Below are 18,920 nucleotides of genomic sequence, written 5' to 3' on the forward strand. Positions count from 1 at the left end.
TATTATCTTAAGAAGCTGAAGCCTTACAAGGAGTTGTTGCTTGGGAAGACGACAACTAATGTTTTCCTCACAGACAGCTACCACATCGTACCTGCAACTAGCTCATTCTTACATGTACTACAAACATCTCAGTTTATCTCAGACAACAAAAACAAAACACAACAAAACCAACACAGTTTCATTTTGGTAGCTGGCAGATGAAGAATTTCTGTTGAGTTGCAAAGGCAGGTGTATCTGCCACTTCAAAAACAAGTGAGCTATGCCCGTAAGTTGGGCCATACACACCTGGAACATGTTTAATTTTCATAAGAGCTGTTTTCTGTAAATATTTTTAAAGAAGATTATATGTGTCCAACCAGATTTTTGCAATTCACCTCATGAGGCATCTGTAAAGTTTGGTATAAATTCTCAAGCACTTTCACAACAGGTCAGAAGGGAGCTGATATTATTCAAACACAAAGAAATGGGCATTTCTTGACATCTTTTCAATGACCAGGAAATTTAAAACACCTTTTGCAACATATAGTATCAGTTATTATTAGGTACTGTTTTCTTACTTTATTCTTTTGCTTTTATTAACATATAATGCCTTTGCAGTACATCCAAAGATATGTGAACGGGTACATTTCCTCCATTTTTGATCAGCTTTTTGTATTTCACCCTAGAGTCTTCTCTTTTTTTTTTCCACAAGCTAAGGCCAAGGTGTAAAACTTGAGCTAACCTCACAACACATTTTTATATGTACAATTTGCTGTAGAAGTCAGAATTTGCTTATTTTTTCCTTCATGCTTGAATCACAATTCTACAGAACATAACGTTAGCTGATTACTCTAATTAATTTGGAGTAATCCATCATATCACTATGCAATGCTGCAGAAAGAAGAGTTGCTTAGGTAAGTATTTTAAAAAAATTTACAGTGTGATAGATAGGAAAGTCCAGAGCTTGCATTCAATTAGATTCTGAAAGTTCACTTGGAGTTTTAAAGGTTTATATTGCCCCTTTTTTCTCCCTCAAGCTACATTTTCACTTCTTGAAAACACTGAAGAGAACTTATGAAAACTTTTTCCTCATTTAAAAGTAAGTTTTTAACCATAAATATGACAGAAGCAGATAGGTAGGACTTTTGTCATCTAGCCCAATCTTCTGCATAAGGAGTAATGAATCCTAGAACACATATACCGCATAGAAAGCCTTATTATACACATTACATAGATTTATCTTGGATTTTGAATATTTCTGCTGAAAAAAATAATCTTACTATGTGCAAAGAATGCACTTTTGCCACTGTTTTGACTGAGAGAGGCTTTTCATCTCTCTGTGTCTAAAAATCATACATGTTTTACTTAAAGGTGATTTATTATTTATATATGATATATATTTATATATGATATACTATTTAAAATAAACCATTTCCCCCTTCTCCTTCCACTGGGTCAGATTATCACTTCCTCTAATTAAAAAAGTCCAAGAAGGAAATTCTGGGAGATGAACTCTCCATGTGGACATGAAGATCTACTTACAGTAGATCCCAATGGAATAATGAAAGATGGAAAAGGTGAAGAAAACTCAACTAGATGAACACACAGTTGACCCCTTGCAAAGAATGCCAGATCCTGTTTTGCTTCCTCCACCTCACAGATCAACCTTAGAACCTGAAATTAATTTTCAGGGGAACTCTTCCATGGTCCCCAGGACAGTCCCCAAAAGTGAAAAGGATCAGGGAACAATAGGTGTTGTCTCTCCTCTGAGCATGGAGGAAGAGTTGTGTGTTGAAAGTGAAGACCCCAGGGAAACAACTCAGGCTCGTCACTGCTGCAGACACCCCCTCGCATCACACTGGGACTCATCCTGGGTCCCCTGAGCTAAAAACACAACTCTACAGCTGGACCTACAAAAGGTCAGCTCTCAGGAGCTGTAACAGACTTGCATCCTTGGAGGTCAGACACAGGAGGAAATACGTTGAGACACCCCGGTCACAAGGTTATATTATCATTAAAAATAGTGAGATATTACATATACATTGTTTCCCTGGGTTAAACAAAGTCATTTGTTTAATGACTGATGCATACTACATCAATGTAAAGATTCAAAATGTTGAACAAAGGCAGTTTCTATTCTGTAATTGGAAATTATTCAGGCCATATACGTAACAGAAGGATACATGAATAATTAAATGCTCTGTAAGCCTTTGTTTCAGAGTGGAAAGTATAAGGATTTCCATTTCCAATGACACTCAGAAAGCTTTCTTTTCAGGATGAAAAACTAGCTCCAGTCACAATTGAAATAAACATTTTGATAACAAGAATTCAGTAAAGAGAAGAAGGGGGAAGGAGGTAGAGAAGCCTTGAGAAAATGTCCATTTGCAAAACAAAGCAAACCTTCCTGCAACTGAAATCCCTTTTTATTTCCTGTACAGGTGCCAGGTCTTGAACAGACACCCAATTTATTACCTTGTCAGCTGACTTATTAGGGTTGACACAAATCGAGCTGAAATACGCCTGACATACTGCAGTCAAGGCTTTTTTCACGCTTTAGCTCAAAGCCAAACTTTCCACAAGGTAGAGGGAAGGGGAGAAAGAGCTGTGGGAGTTCTATTCCCTGCTTTCTATCATCAAGATGAATATGATCCTCTCCTATTCTTAATATGCAAAACCAGTCATGAAATAACCCAAGGCTAAAAAATAATTCACCAAAATGATACAGCTGGGAAATGATTATCAAACTCTGGAAAGCCCTTGATTACAGGAAATAGCACCTATATTTTGAGAAAATGTTCCCACCAGACACAAAAGCTGAATCAAAGCCTCTCCTCTTCCTCAGTATGGCTTTCTTCTCTGGTATTTTAGTCTAAATAATGCAGTTCCCACTTTTCCTCAAGAAGAAAAAAAAAACAAAACAAAACAACTATAAATGCAAAAAGAAATAAAATAGAGGTGAGTTTGGTATCCCCAGCTGTATTAGGTGCAGTATTACATAAGATTTCATCTGACAGAGCTGACCTTTTCTTCACCAGCCCTGTTCCTGCTGCACTTCACTTTTTATCCTCCAACTTGAGACTAGTATTAATTTCTGTTAGTGGGTGGAATTAAACATGAAACAACGGGCTTTGAAAGCAAAAGAATAAATGTCATTGTCATGCTTCTTAAAAAGTCATGCCTATATCAATTATGTCACATCATTTAGCTTTGCTCTTTCAGACATAAAGAAGCAATCAATCAAAAATCCAAGATTAAATCCTTAAATATTTTCATGAAAAGTTCCACTCCCTTTAGTAATAAAACCCATGGTAGTAATACCTCTTGCCCTAAGTTTATATGCACTCCTATGGTAAATTTAATTACAAATTATCTTTAAAAGATTTCAAATACTAGTTTAAATCCTTCAGTACAGCTGAGTTTCTGTCATTGTAGCTTAGTTTTTCTACCTTTATAAGAATGGAAGTGTCATTTCTTTAGATATATTTATACCTTCCCAGCACACTGAACAGCAAACTGTGTTCTAGTAAATTCAGGATGTACAATCTTGGGAGATTCTAGAACATTCTGTGAGGGAACAGACCTGACTTTTTAATATTTGTATAAATATCAACATACAAGTGTAATACAAATGCTTACTTAGTGCATTTTTTCAATAAAGAATCTGATTTTGATCTCTCTTACTTGCAGAATAGTGACTGTTCCACTGAAGTCAGCAAATTTGCATTAAGGTTTGGGTTAGATTAGCAGAAAGCATATTATATTCTCAAAGGTCATGTATAAGCAGAAGTTATGAGGTCAATTCAACCCTGTTTTGTTCTAAAATTATCTAGAACAAAGAAAGTGATAACAGATGACTGTTCCAATAGCCTGTAAAAATATAGTGAAATAGCTTCAGTGACACATCATAGCACATTAAATGATGGAATCAGAAGAAATATTTGTGTAAGATTTTCTAGTGATCAACTTCTGTAATACTTCTGAACTTCTATAGCCATAGTTTGCCTTTGTCCATGTTATATGCAGTGGTACAAGTCTGTTATTTTCTGTTCTGTAACACTGATTTACAGAATCATAAAGAGAGATTTTTCCCTGATTTCCATAACTGTCATCCCAGCAAACTATATTGGCCAGCTTTAAAAATGCTACCCCTGTGCTCCATCTAGTGGAATCCTGATTTAAACTTAATATATCTTTTAGCAGATAAGTACTTTAGTCAGAAGAATACTCTAGACAATTTAGAATTAGAGGGCTTAAAAAAAAATAAATTTCATCAGTTTTCATGCTTTTATCTTAGTGAATAATACAGAAATACAGAATAAAATATACGCAACATTTAATGGGCTTTGGAAATTGGTATGCTTTGTGAGCCTCTGATTATGGAACTTAATTAATAACATATTTTTAATAAGGGTAAATTCAGTTAACAGTCTGTACTTTCACATAAGAGCACAAATGTATCTGAGAACAAATGTTAACAGCTTGTTTCTGTTTCTAGAGACATAGCAGGTGTGAAACTGGGCTCTGAGATTCACAAAATCGCCGAGACATTTACTGGGTCCAGTGTCTAGAAAATAAGTAACAATGCAACACTGAAGATGTAGACAAATATGAATTCTGCAAACAGCTGTCTCAATGTAAGAGGTTAGAACCTAAAAGAGTAATTGGCGTTCTGACAGGCTTGTGTGAAACATGGCAAGCTCTTGAACATTATAGTAGGGACTACCAGTTGTTTCAGTCAATTAGTTTGAGAATATCCTGACTCTTCCAAGTCTGTCTCCAAAATTCTGCTCTTTAATGTTTGGTAGCTTTTACATCATTTCATTAGAAACTCCAGTGTTCTGGCTCAGAGCTTGCTTTAGTCATCACCAAAAAGTAGCACACTACACATGGCAGCCTGTCCACAGCTGCTAGTTGGTACTCCTGTGTTGTGCCAGCAGCGCTGCTCACATAGGTGCTCTCCAGCATGTTTCAAACAAAATGAACCAGGTCTGCAAAGTTATGCATTTTAAAGCCCTGAAGGTAATGCAGCTGATATGGCCAGGGGAGGACTCACCACTGACAGAAGGTGAGAGATAGTAACAGGGGAGCAGGGAGGTGTCAGTGAGCAGGCAGGAAGCTTTAACATCTTTTATGGGCACAGCTAGATTTGAATTTGTCCAAAGCACAGTGTAGCTTATACTGAATTTATAAAGCTGTGTTAAATTGATTCACCAAGATGATAGTAACCCTTACATGGACTAATTAACCTAGCCTTTACTGATTTGATCCCACTCAATTTGTTGATGATGGAACAGCTCAACAAAAAAGGGAATTAGACCAAAGATCATTCATGCAGACAGTCCCTGTCACGAGCTTGACTAAATTAAGTTAGAGAATTCCCTTCCAGAGTCAGGTTTGCCTGCTGAAAGCACTGCCAGCTCCAGTGCACAGCACTACCCGCTTTCTGAAGCTGTTTATCCTACTCTGACTGCTTTACCTATGGAGAATTAGTGACTTATTGCTAAACCTGTTCTTCTGACAGAGCTGTGAGGGCTGTGACCTTTGGCAAAATGTGGAAACAATTAGCAGAGTATATTGGACAGTGCAGTCAGGAGGATATTCTTATGAAATATATAACTACAAAACACTATTTGAAGTGTGGGAGGAATGGGGTGATGAGTAGATTCTATCTCTTCACACTTGTCACCTATTAAAATACTATTTTATGGAAACATCTAATGACAGGTAGTGTCTAAATTGCCATAACTAGCTGCTACAGGCATGCTGGTGTCTGCAGTTTCAGTGGAGCCTAAGCCAGCCTAGCTGCTGGCTGCCAGTCACATTTGCCTGTCTGTTTCTGCTTTAAGCAAAAACCTTATTACTTCTATACTGAAATGAAATAGCACCTTACTGAACTGAAATAGCACATTACTGAACTGAACCTTAGCACAGGATCGGATAAACACATGAACCAGTACAAGATAAAGGAACGATTATGTAAATGAGCATACAAAGGACAGAAGTGCAGTAGCTAGAAGTTCAGTTGGTGTAGGGGCACAGCAGCCTTACTTGCAATTTAACCAGGTTAAGTGATTACCTTTCCAGTTTGGCCCCATCTGCTCATCGCTGCCCAAAGTCTGGTGGTTACCAGCCATCAGACCTGCCAGCATAATTGCATGCATAGCTGCTCCCTGACCCTGCTCTGTCAAAATGAATGCAGCTGAGCTTAAACACCTCTTTTATAGTTCTTGGGGGGCTTTTGTTTCTGCTTTTAGCTGGATCACTTTGTCAGGACCAGGTTAGGGAGCAATTAAATGTGCAGTTATGTTGGCAGATCTGAGGGGGCAGCTGGATCAGAAGCAACACATCTGACCATTCTCTAAGTAAACATCTGTCCAAAGATTTACTCAAGCAGATGTGGAGAGAAAAATTTAGCTAATAAGTCTTGAAGTGGAAATATGATTTACAAGACACTGCATGTATCAAATTTTCTTTTAAGAGATGCAGTCACTAATTTATGAGCTTATAATTTTCTGCATTCATAAGTGTACTGAAGTACTAGTAGATGCATCAGGAAGCCAGGACATACTTTAAATGGATGCATCCATGAAGGTGAGTATTTTGTTTTGTCAAAAACAATGCCAGCTCTATGGGGTTGTGAACTGCTTGCACTAATTTGAAACAAATGCATTTTAATCAGTTCTGCACACTACTACTATTAAGGACTGAAAGCTTCTGTTTTCAGACTGCAATTTTACATAATTTTATGTGGATAACTCAGTAATATTACAAAAGAACTGAGTGTTATCCTGCACCCCTGACTGCTTTTTTTCCATGCTCATTTTTTTGTTCTGGTACAAGATTTTGTGAACCATGGTAAGAGCTGATCCAAGTTAGTATGATGGGCGGAGGGAGGAGGGGGTGGTGGTGCTGGATGTATTTCCTGGGCCACTTCAGCACAGGGTAACACAAGTACTGATGCCAGCAAAAGGGGAGAGAATGATCAGAGGCAAGAATATTCAAACAGAAGTACAAATCAGGCAAGGGTCCTTCATTTGGCCGCAGTGTTGGCCTAATATGTATGTGAAACTGCTTCTTCAGTATTTCTTCTGCGGAAAAATTATTTAAAATCCAGGTTACACACAGAATTGAACCATACTGGTTTACAGGAGAAACAAAATCTATCCTCCTTTGATTCAGTTATTGCTGATGAGCAATTTTGAAGTGCATAATAGCATGAACTATCCAAAAAACATTTTCTCATTCCTTTCTGATGCTCAACACCACTTTGGAGAAATTCAGCCTCCTGTGTTTCACAAAGCCAAACATTTAATACAGAAAAAAAAATAATGTTCACTTTAGAAATGGGAAAGTTCATTGCAGATTTGTTGACAAAACTGTTAGACATATATATATACACTTTATAAACTCACACACACTGTGTGACTGTGTTGCAGAGCTGAACACTAAAAACTGGCAATTGAGCATGACCATAAAGAATGGAGACTTTCCCAACTAGTTTGAAAATGTACCTACCTCAGTTATCCCCCAAACACTTTTTGATTTGATTTATGTTCTGCTGCTTTAAAAGAAGAAATGGGCCAATATGAAATAATGCACATACTTGTATAGTGGATATTTATACCCAAAATAAACTTTCTCTTGGGAGAATATTTTTAAAGCAGCATTTCAAGTCTCCTGGCAATGGTTTGTTAGAGAAGTTTGTTATTTATTTAGAATAAAAGTTCTCAGAAATTTTTTAACCACCAACATTGAAGATGCAGGGAGTAAGGTTAGTAATTCAAATGTGTCCCTTTCCCCCAAACTGCTTTTCATTGCATATAACATTTAGCATTCATACATGCAAAGGAATGCACAGTATGTGTTAAGGAAAAAAAATATATATAAGAAATGTATGTGCTATTTTACAAGAAGTAACATGTACACACAAAACAATTCTACTTTCTATATGCTGTTGAGTCTAATAAGCCTAAAAACAAACCACATTGCCTTTTCTGATTAGACTTTTCTTCTTGCACCTACATTTTTAATATTTGGCATAGGAATATCAACAATTTATGATTTGCATTTTCTCCAACAATGAAGTAAGAAACACTGAATAAATATTGTTTTCCCTCAAGAGATGCAGCACTTGTTATACAGACTGTGAAATGGAAAAACATACTCAGAGGCTGAATAATTTTTCCATACAATGTAAAGACCTCATTGCAATGATGCATCTGAAGCTTCATTCTAACTAATAGACTGAAGCCCACCATTTTAGATTCAACCACAGATTTTTTAAGGAAGTGGCAAACCATTCCTGCTAGTTGAGAAAATGAAAATTAGTCCCTGGGAGAGGATACAATCAATGGTGTGTTAATCTAACCTTCAGCTGTTAATGATTTGCACTACTATTTCCCCTGATGCTGTGGGTTCTGCTGAAATATTGTTTTAGCAGTTTCTGTCAGCTTTCCCTACCTTTTTTTCTTCCTGAAAGGGAAAGACTGAAGTGAAAGTCTTAGCAATGGATTGCGTGTGCAGTTTCCCCCCTCCTTTTTTTTTCTGACCCATTTCTTTCACACCATGGAAGCAGAAGACAGAAGGGTAAACTGTTTCTTTCACATTCAGTAAGAAATTTCAAAGCTTTGTAAAAGCTTTTTTTTTTTTTTTTTTGGATAGAACTGCTGAGAAGGGTCTTGTGTTTCCAGCCAGGAAAGCAGTACAAGTGACCTGGAAGAGACTTCTTGTGCTGGTGTATCAATGAGTAAGTGTACTGCCGATTTGCCTGATCCTACAAAGTTTATGTCCTTAAGGATCATTTAGCTCACTCACTCAAGATAACTTCACAAAATAATTCTTATCCAAAAGAAAACTGCTTAGCCTACAAGCCAAATTCTGCAGCAGAGTACTGAGTGCCAAAATAATAAAAGTACTCAGCACCTTGCTAAGCTGTGTTCTACACATGCAACATTAGTTTTCTTAACAAGCATTCGTTCCAGGAATAAGTGCCCCTGAAGCATTTTAGTATTCTTAAAATACAGCCAAAAGACCTCACAAAACCATTCAAATTTCCATCACACATATCTCAGTCCCCCTAACTTCATCAGTCCTGAATATTTGAGATAAGAAAAATAAGCATTTATCATGGTAAATCTGAAGTATATGACTGTCTAGAAAAATTCTGTAATTTGAAAAAATTATATTTGAATAATTTCAGTTTTAGCTGCATGAAAACTAGAGTAAGCTTTCTTTAGTGGTGTGTTTCAGTGCATACAAGTCTAATACTTTATATAATTTATTATGGCTTAAAATATAACACAAAATTGCATGTTTCTCCTTCAGCATCAGGTTCACAGATCATATCAAAATAGTTTGAGTATAGATTGCTCGCTAGTTGCAAAAACTAGCTTCATGCAACTCTCCATTTAGATGTTACTTTGAATATTTCTCAAAAGTTCAAGATAATTTCTGAAAGTTATTGTCTCTTATTTCAAGATATATAAGTTTGGGAGAGTGTCTATAAGTGACATTATTTATCTGCCAAACTCCCTAAATGACTTCATTCAAGACACTTACTAGTGAAAACTAACATGATCAATCACAAGGTTTTTTTGTACCTAAATTAAAGGTATATAGATCTTATCAAAACTTTTCCTTTATTACAATTTTTTTTAAAATGTGCAAATTCAAACATCAATAGACTACAAATTCGGTGATTTATGTATTTCAAAATTTATGTTTGAAAAAAATGGTCGCTACTTGACAGTACGGATAATTTTTTGTTTCTGTGCTCTTTTAATGTATTTTAGCAATACCTTTGTTTGCAAAATCTGCAATGACAAAAACTAGGGATCTGTAAGTAGCAATGACATCATTGCACTGATTCAAAATATTCAGGTTGATCAAATGCATTACCCATATATTTCTGTGTGGCCAAATATAAGAACATATTGTCTATGAATAAGGAATGCAAGCCACAATCTAAAAATTATATATATATATTTGGGGATGAAAGATGGCTCAAAGGACTAACATGGACCTGGGATATATAAACGGAGGAACAACAAGTAGAAATAGAGAACAAATGACTTCATTACTTGGCACTTATGTAGCAAATTCTGAAATATGGAGTGCACTTGAGACATCAACATTAAGAAGGCTGAAAAACTGTAGAGGATTCAGAAGAACTGTGGGAATAATTAAAGACTTGAAAATATACTGTATAGTCAAATTCAAATAATTGAAACTTTTCTTCATGTAATGAATAGATTATATGCAACAACGGTAATCTGTAAATTCATACAGTGGGAATAGAAACTGAATCCCTTTTTAACAGAAAAGATGTAATAAAATCTAGCGTCTGGAAGCTCATCTTATGAAAAGGCAGATCTAAGACACAATACTCCTTAGAAGCATTTAGAGCTTCTGAAAATCACTTAGATCTTTTTATATAAAGAATTTGCTGAATTCCCTACTATTAAATATTTATTAATCTATAATGTATATTTCTTTAAAACACAACTCCATCCACCATGAAGTAATTCAGGTTAATCTTATGACCTCTATACAGGAGAGAAAAAAACAGATGATCACGTTTGCAACATTTCTCTTGAGCATTAAAACCTCTGAGAAGTCCACTGAACTCAAACAAGATCATGACTGAGTTCAAAGAGCTTTGAATCACATGTTTATTCACATTTCTATTTGGTTATATGCATGCAATTTTACTTTAAAGGCTAATGAATATAAAGGACTTCTTTTTCTCTCCTTTCTGCAGGTTAATAAAAAAACTCAGATTTTAACATAATCTAAGACACCAGTTAACTGAAGTCCCAGAAACAACTAAAGGTGACAGCCAAGATCAAATATGGATGAATATAATTGGAACAGGAAAATATCCTGCAAGTATCATATTTAGTTTTACAGATTAGAAAGACATTTATGCTCTCTATGCAACTTAATTTATCAAAGTAAAATCTAGATGCTTTATTTAATCACTTTGGGTTAGCAATAACAATTTCAATAATTTAACAATTTAAATACATTAAATTCTCTCTTCTTCCTTCTCAGTGGCCAGCAAACAACCTTAAGCTAATATAACACATATACTTACTCTGGCAGTCGAGACAGGATACCTAAAGAAAGAGAACTTATGCCATCATTGATTCGACCTGACAGCTTATGCTTCTGAACCCAGCTGACAGCAAACTCCAACACAATAAAAGCAATGAAGAAAGGAATACTCTGAAAAAGAAATGGAAGAAAAGCAGTCAGAACACAAGTAGGATTAGATCTGCCTTTTCAGTTTCCTTTAGGAAGAAATTCTTTACTGTGAGGCTGGTGAGGCACTGGAACAGTTTGCCCAGAGAAGGTGTGGATTCCCCATCCCTGCAAATGTTCAAGTCCAGGTTGGATGGGGCTTTAGGAAACCTGATTTAGTGATCTAGTGGAATGTGTCACTGACCCTGGCAGGGAGATTGAACCTAGATAATCTTTAAGGTTCTTCCAAACATGATTCAAAGAGCAGATTATGCAGACAGATACTTCTCAGGTTGACTTGCATCTTTCTAGCTACTATTGCACCCTGATAATAAAGTAAAGCTCCTCATGGACACTATAAACAAGGACGACCAAGGCTGCCAAGGCTTAGATGCCACCAGAATAAATCCAATGCACTAACTTCATCCCATATTACTTTCTATTGTCTGCACATAAATTATTAAATGCATCAAAAAAAAAAAAAAAAAAAAAAAGCCTTTCCAAACTCATTTCTTATTTTCAAATAAATCAGTTAAGGCATCAACATTTGTGGACTCCTCTAACTCCAAGGTAAAATAGAATCTGCTTTCAATTTAATATGTAAGCAGTATTTGAAAGTGTTCAGCCACTGAATTTGGCATCCAACAATATTATCTGAAAGATACATTAGAGTTACTTTCTGCTTAACATATCTGTTGCCATGCTTTTTGCTGCTGATAGCAACAGCTCTTCCATATGCATTTTAACTAGAGAACCCATGAATTATGTGAAATAACTATGAAACAAAGTCCAATGTGGGCCTGTATTCTTTCCAGATCAAGTAGAAATTGTGCTCCCTTTTTTTCTTTTGGGTTATACTAGCTGTCAAATTATTTACTGCCTTTCTGAAGAAAACTATAATACTGCGCAAAACAAACATTTTTCACCCACAACACTGTTCCAGTCTACAATTCAGCTCACACTGTATATTCTGAGTCCCAGATCAATGGACAAGATGAAAATGCCCAAGAACAGCACCCATTAGAGAATTGTATGGATGTGACTAGTGGGGTAGAACTGGCAAAAATTATTGTGAAAACACCATGTTTCATCAGTGCAGACTGATTGCTACAGCTGTTCTAAAATTTTCATCAGCATCAGCAGGGGGAAGGGGAGGGAGGTGGAGAGGGTAAGATTGAAGAGTAGTAGTTGGCAGAGCATTTATTTATTTATTTATTTATTTATTTATTTATGTCTAATAGTGCCTGCAGTTTATGGGAGGAAAAACTGATGAGACAGGAACAGCACATCAGACACCAAGACCACCACCAGAAGGCCTGCAGCAAGGAATCTATAGGAAGTAGCTATTTTATTTGCATCAGATCTTTGTGAACTTGAATGTTCCTTAAACCACCTCCCTTGCTCTGCAGAAAAAGCTTAGGTAACCTTGGAGACATTCAAACAACTCCTTTTTGCTGGTACTAAGGCATAAAATAAAAAAAGTACAAGACCTGTGAGACTATCCACTCACCGGTATGGGAGACATCACACTGCTAGACTGGTCCCTGTACCCCTTAGACTTTTTTCACTGTCCCATTCAAGTCACTGCAAAAATATAGATCCATATACTGAAACCTTCCACACTGCACCGTATGAGAGAGGTTGCTCCTGCCTATACATTTTTTTAATGGAAGAAGCACGTTGCTTCTGCAAATGCCATTGCATTTTGGAGGGTGCTCATTTTTGTTGCCAAGTGAGATGTGATCCGGGAATTCCTACCAAGCTAGGACACCAAAGAGACTAAGATGGATATAGACCAGATTTCTCAGTCAAAGAAGAATGGGATGATTCAAACCATGCAAGCAGAGAGAGATTTATAGTGTCTAGGAAATATGAAAGTTCATCAACTGCAGCAGCTCAGGGTTAGGTTACAATAACAGATGAACAGAGATTAATATCAACATGGCACTTTTTAATTTAGATGCCTAGCTTGAACTTTAACAGTGCTTTAGGAATCTAAAGGCCTGTTTGGGATACACATTAGCCGATGATAGAAAAGTTTCAAAAACAAAGGAAAGCTTATGGATAAATCCTAAACAGTACCCAGCAAAACCAGTGTGGTAAATCTTTGTACATTTGAAATCAATAAAAAAAAAAAAATGTACTCTCTTAGAGGTCATTGAAGCATCCTAGAAAAAATATAAATGTTCCTTGTTTTGCTTTAACTGAATAATTTCTAAGTAGATAAGATGTTTATTTTTTTTCTAGTTGATATAATTAAAAAAGATTCCTAAATTACTAAACAAGCCATATAGCCATGCCTGTACATCCATCAGAGATAAAAATGGTATTATTGAGAACCACTAAGAAAGATTTTACCAGAACATTAAGAGCCAGCTCTAGCACAGACTATAGACAATTTCAAAGTCATGCAATAGCAGAAGCTGCACTGCAAATTGAAAGGGCTCAGGGCAGAATAACTGGGATCTTTCTTTTATTCAAGAAATTAAAATAACATACAGGAAATATACAATTCCTGTATACTGCATGGCGATTCACTTTACCTAGCAACTTCTGAAATAGTTAAAATACTTGGCTTTATACTAATACAACTTCTTTCCCATTGACTTCATTAAATATTTTCTTCCCACTGTGAAGCTGTGAGACAGCCAAATATTTGACACCACTTTTTGACTCACAAATAGGGAGTGTCACAGCAAGGAGGATACAGAAACATTCAGACAGTCTTAACCTCCTGCCTATCAAAGAGTTTGAGAAAGGAAAGTGTTATGACATACCTCTTGGTACCTAAGATATTACTACCTCTCTTCCATGCACCCATATTATGCTGTGTCCAAAGTAGATCAAAGAAATCAACTACCTCAGAACTTGTATATGTTATTTCTGTGAACATAATACCTAATAGTTATTGTCATAGATCAGGATATTATTGAGTTAGATGCCATAAAAACAGAAGGAAAAGGCACTCCTTGTCCCTAACAGCTTATCATCTTGGGATGAAGTGTAAGACAGCAGAAGGATAACAGAAATAATACAGGAAAAAATGAGGCAGTCAGTAAGGCAGACAAGTTTCAAGTAGCCTAATCATTAGGTTTTGGGATGGTTAGTTGGTTGTCTTTTTTTTTTTTTTGGGTGGGGGGGGTAAGGGAGGGCAGACAGGGATAAGTGTGCAGGGTAGTAGTTAAAATGACAATTAAGATGTTTAATGAACATGAGGGGGAAAGGTAACTCCTACATATCCAGGAAAAGTTTTCAAGTATTGTCCCTGCAAACAAAGTCCCACAAAATTAAGCAATAGCCACTGTTGACCTCACTGGTCAGAGATGGAAGCTGGCCCCTTTCGATATCCTCTGATCTACAAATGTTTTACTCTGTTACCAGCTGCTTTCTTTTCACCCATCAGCAGAAATGCCTAATGGGGATTTGCACTAGTTTTTGTGGTTTATGTGAATAACTGATCCATAACTTGGAAGTCTTACTCTGAATGCTGAATAAAGGGTTTCCCTTACAAGTAACCAATTCTTACACAATGCAAAGGACCATTTTAAATCAATTTCTATTTCATACAGTTGCAAAAAATAATACTAAGTTGAAAGTCAGCATAAATTCATGATTTTATTACAAGCCTTGAAACAGTTTGTTTTCTTAAAGTCCCAGGTCCTCATAACATAAGATTCTCAACTTTCACATAGAATTAAATAAGCAGGTTCTGTGCCTCATTATTTAGAAGCAAAGCCTAGAAGCATGGATTGAGTGTAAATGTGAACTTAATCTTTAGGCTCTAAAAAACAGAGAGTAAACAGAAAAGAAAAACAGTAATTATTAAATTTAGTGCTTCCATTTTGGGGCTTTCAGAGGAAGGAACAGCGCACTCTCTTCCTGGGACTGACTACAGTGACTACAGTCAGTAGATTAAAAGTCTACTTCAGTCTACTAAAGTAGACTAAAGTCTTTTCTGCACATAAATGATAATTCCAGAAGGTAACAAGAAGTGAAATTATGTTCATGAAAACTGTACACACACACACACACACACAAAAAAAAAAAAAAAAAAAAAAAGAGAGAAGGACTCCCTCTGCCCATCTGCAGAACATCGAGAGAATCCAAGAAACAGAGCAAGCAAAGTATATTCTTTTATACTTTGAGTCCTTGTGAAAGGACAAGGTAAGCATTGGTATGCATTGTAAGAGTTGGGTTCTAAACTGGAGGAAAAAAAAATGACTTGTACTTTCTCTTCTCTTTCTACAACTGAGGGAAAATAAAGGTTTTCAAAGTCTACCTGACAAAAGCTCGCATAAAAATGAATTCCATGATTGTGGTCCAGGATTTGGACCCCTTTTCCCAGAGTTTCGGAGTCTAGCTGGAAGGGTGATTTCCCCCTGGGCCCCACTGCAGAACATTGCTTACTGGTCGTTGGTAACCAATCAGACCATGTTTTGAACAGGACTTGGGGCCTTAACATACAGCTATGCCAACAGAGCAGAGTGCAGAGACCAGGAACTGCCCTGCTTCTAAAAAAAATGAAGTAATATAACTACAACCAGAGAATACCGTGCACAAATTAGACTAAGCTATAAGCCTAAGATAATAGGCTAACCTATCAGACAGCAATTATAACTGAAAAACTTTTTTAGTGTAACTTTTGCTAGGTACATATTCCCTTACAAACTTATCACAAGGGAGTTGTACAAGAGCAGGAGCCTGCAGACACTTCTATAATGCAAAGAAGTATCAGGAATCCTTCCGCAAACTTTCATAACTGTCTGCCCTGTATCAACAGTCACAGGTTAGGCCAAGGTCTGAGCTGAATATTGCACAGGTCTGCATGGGAGAAGGAAGTTCAGGGACGTTAAGGAACAGTGCTAGCAAGAAATTGAATGATACTCAGCTGAAAATGTGGGAACAGTAAAAGGGATTGGGATAAGCACTAGACAGAGCTGGAGGAAGCAATCAGTTGACTAGGCAAAACTGCCAAGCTCTAGACAGACTTGCCTGACCATTGTGCTATAGCTTTGTTGCAAAATGCCTCTGGGATCAGTCCATCGACCATATTTTGTGTACACAGGTTGGATTTGCAGCAGCTGTCTGCTTACCCTATCCAAAAGGGCCGTGTTTGCTGATAACCACCATCAGTGACGGGTTGCTGAACACTGACATTCCCAGAAAGCTGCTGACACTGCTGTACCACTCTGCACAGTCCATGACACCCCCATTACAGCCCAATAGCAGCTACTGCACAGCAGTTTGAGATATGTACCAAGATATGTGCAATAGGTAGGACAGAAGGGTGCAAAGGTATTTCCTGGAAAGCGGACAAGCCAGTAGGGCAGGAGGGGAGGGAGAGATATGCTGCTGCCAAGGGAGTTCTCATGCCTGACCTCTGTACTCTTGCCTTGAAACTTTAGGAATCTGCACTGTCCCAAAACAAATATTTGTTCTAATTATCTTAAACAATCTTTGTGTATTTTTTTTTATTTTAAATAGTGATTCTAAATATATATGTGTGTGTATATATATATATATATAAAATTATTAGTGTTTTTTTTGTTTGTTTGTTTGTTTTATTGCTTGCTTGTTTGAAGATCTGCAAGGTAGAAGCCTAGCCTGAATAGCCCAACACAGCATCATGCTTTCTGGTTTACTCAGTTCAGTTTGCTGTCATTATATCACTCAGCTCTGCCAATGTGAACAATGTTAGCACCAACCTTCAGATGTAAGGTGCTCCTCTGAAAACTGATATTAGGAGAAAGCATCCAAGCCTTCACTTAGAATACATTATTAGAATACTTGGCTACACTGCCAGCAAGCCCAGGAGTGAAGGGAGACAGAAAGACAAAGTACTTAATCTTATTTGAGGTGCTCTCCTGCAGTCATCGTTTCCCCAAGCCTTTGAAGAGAGGCAGGCATTGGCTGCACGCAGGGTGAGCGGAGGGGAGGGATGGATGCTGCGGGGAGAGAGGAGAGGAAGGGGCTCTCACCTTCTCCACGTAGTCGGGCACCTCCTCCAGCGTGCGGAAGGAGCTCTCCCCGGGTGGCAGCACGTAGAAAAGAGCGCGGAGCTGCTGTCCCGGCGTGGTGGCCCGCGGGCCGCCCGCTGCGCTGCCCATGGCCCCGCTGCTCTGCGCCGCGTTGCGCCCGCCCCGGCCGCCCGCTGGGCTCTGCGCGGCCTCCGCAGGTGCGCTGGGAGCGGCGCCCGCAGCGCGGAGCCACCGCGCCCGCGCCTGCTCTGGCCCTTAGCCCTATTTTCGCTTCCCCTTGGCGGTGGGGGTCTCGCAGCCTGCTTTCGGGAAAAGCCTCTCGTTTGTCCTTTAACCGTGCTGCTATGCAGATCTTTAAATTATCACTGATATTGTTCGTTTTCATCATTGTTTCAGTGGATGGCCAACTTTTTGCATACCGATCTACTGCATTTTCCTTCTCACCCTCCAAAATCCCTGAACAGCAGAGCTCAAGATACCCCTTTTAAACTTTTCCACCACAAAATATTGTTCAGTTTTTGAGTCCTGCATAAATGCAGTTTTATTTATTTATTTTAAATCGATATGTTTATATTTTTGAGAAACAAGGCAAGGTGTGCTCGTCAGCTCCTTTGTTCAGCTGCATGGGGCAGCCAAGCACTCCTTCTGTTCAATGTTTTTATTTTTTAGCTTTAAGAAGTGTTTATTGTAGTTCAATTTTATGTAGCTCAGATTAATGTAACTATGCTGAAGGCAGACTCTATCAGGTTTTCTTTTAGAAAGGAGTAAAAACTAGGGAAATATAAAGAAACAGTGAAAACAAATGTGTGTTAGTGTCCTGTAGAAAATGACTTACAGAAACAGAAATAACAAGAGGCTTTGTACATTCAGTCCATTAATCCAAAACTCAGGAGGATGCATTTCCCTGTCAAATATTTGTCAATCACCCTTGATATTATTGGCATTATGACAAATAATAAGCTTTGTGATAAAATAGATTAGCCAGAAATAAAATAACATGATGTCCCAATGACCCCTTCCTCTCAAATGTTCAGTTCCACTTAAAACCTTTGCAGAAGAAATGGACTGTAAATCCTGCTGTAAAAGATTTTGCCACATTTAAAATCCTTCTAGTTATTAAACTAAGAAAAACTGTCCACCTTGAAACAACCCTTATTTTTGGAAAGGAACTATGACAGGTAATGTGAGCTGAAATTTTTGTTTAGGAGAAGAAACATATGTAGAAATTGGCATTAAAATAATTAAAGTAAAGCACATTTGCTGTTTGTAATCATGTTGCAATTTGAACAGTTGAGGTTTAGTTTTAAACAATATTCTGTAGTTTGAAGAACATAATACAATAGTACACAAATAAATTTACTGGAAATATTTTATGTTAAGCTGAACAGAGCATGAGTATTTGAAAATGAAATATAAACTGTGTTTTGGCATTCTCTTAATGTGTATTGTTTATGCTAGTACTGTAATACAGGTAAAATTGATTAACAAACTTTAAAAAATTTTTTAAGTACAGCTTAGTGTTCTCAACTCCAATGTTGATTAATGGTGATTTGTGGTTCTTGTAGAACTCTAGCTATTAACGTCTAAAACCTCAGTACATTGACATGAAAATTTCAAATTCACCCACCATCACACAGATCTACAGCATTCTATTTAGATTTTCAGGGTTCTTCACTCCTTTCATTTAGGTTAGCCTAGGTAATTTTACAACATTAATCTCAT

At 37.2% G+C, this 18,920-nt stretch overlaps 1 protein-coding gene across 7 annotated transcripts in view; it reads right to left on the minus strand.

The window, feature by feature from the left end:
* The window catches only part of AGMO (alkylglycerol monooxygenase), a 250,511-nt gene extending 233,142 nt beyond the window's left edge, over window positions 1–17,369 (minus strand). For all 7 annotated transcript variants that reach the window (XR_011093792.1, XM_068674088.1, XM_068674084.1 and 4 more), the window contains exons 1-2: window positions 17,199–17,369; window positions 11,075–11,205 (exon numbers count right to left, since the gene is read on the minus strand). Coding sequence is in view for 6 of the 7 variants with exons in the window: in XM_068674088.1 (XP_068530189.1) it covers window positions 11,075–11,205; window positions 17,199–17,327 (260 nt within the window). In the remaining variant the exon portion in view is untranslated. The remainder of the gene's footprint in view (window positions 1–11,074; window positions 11,206–17,198) is intronic.
* Between the last annotated feature and the right edge of the window lie 1,551 nt (window positions 17,370–18,920).

Source organism: Anas acuta, chromosome 2 (genome assembly GCF_963932015.1).
Source record: "Anas acuta chromosome 2, bAnaAcu1.1, whole genome shotgun sequence".
Classification (NCBI taxonomy): Eukaryota; Metazoa; Chordata; class Aves; order Anseriformes; family Anatidae; genus Anas; species Anas acuta.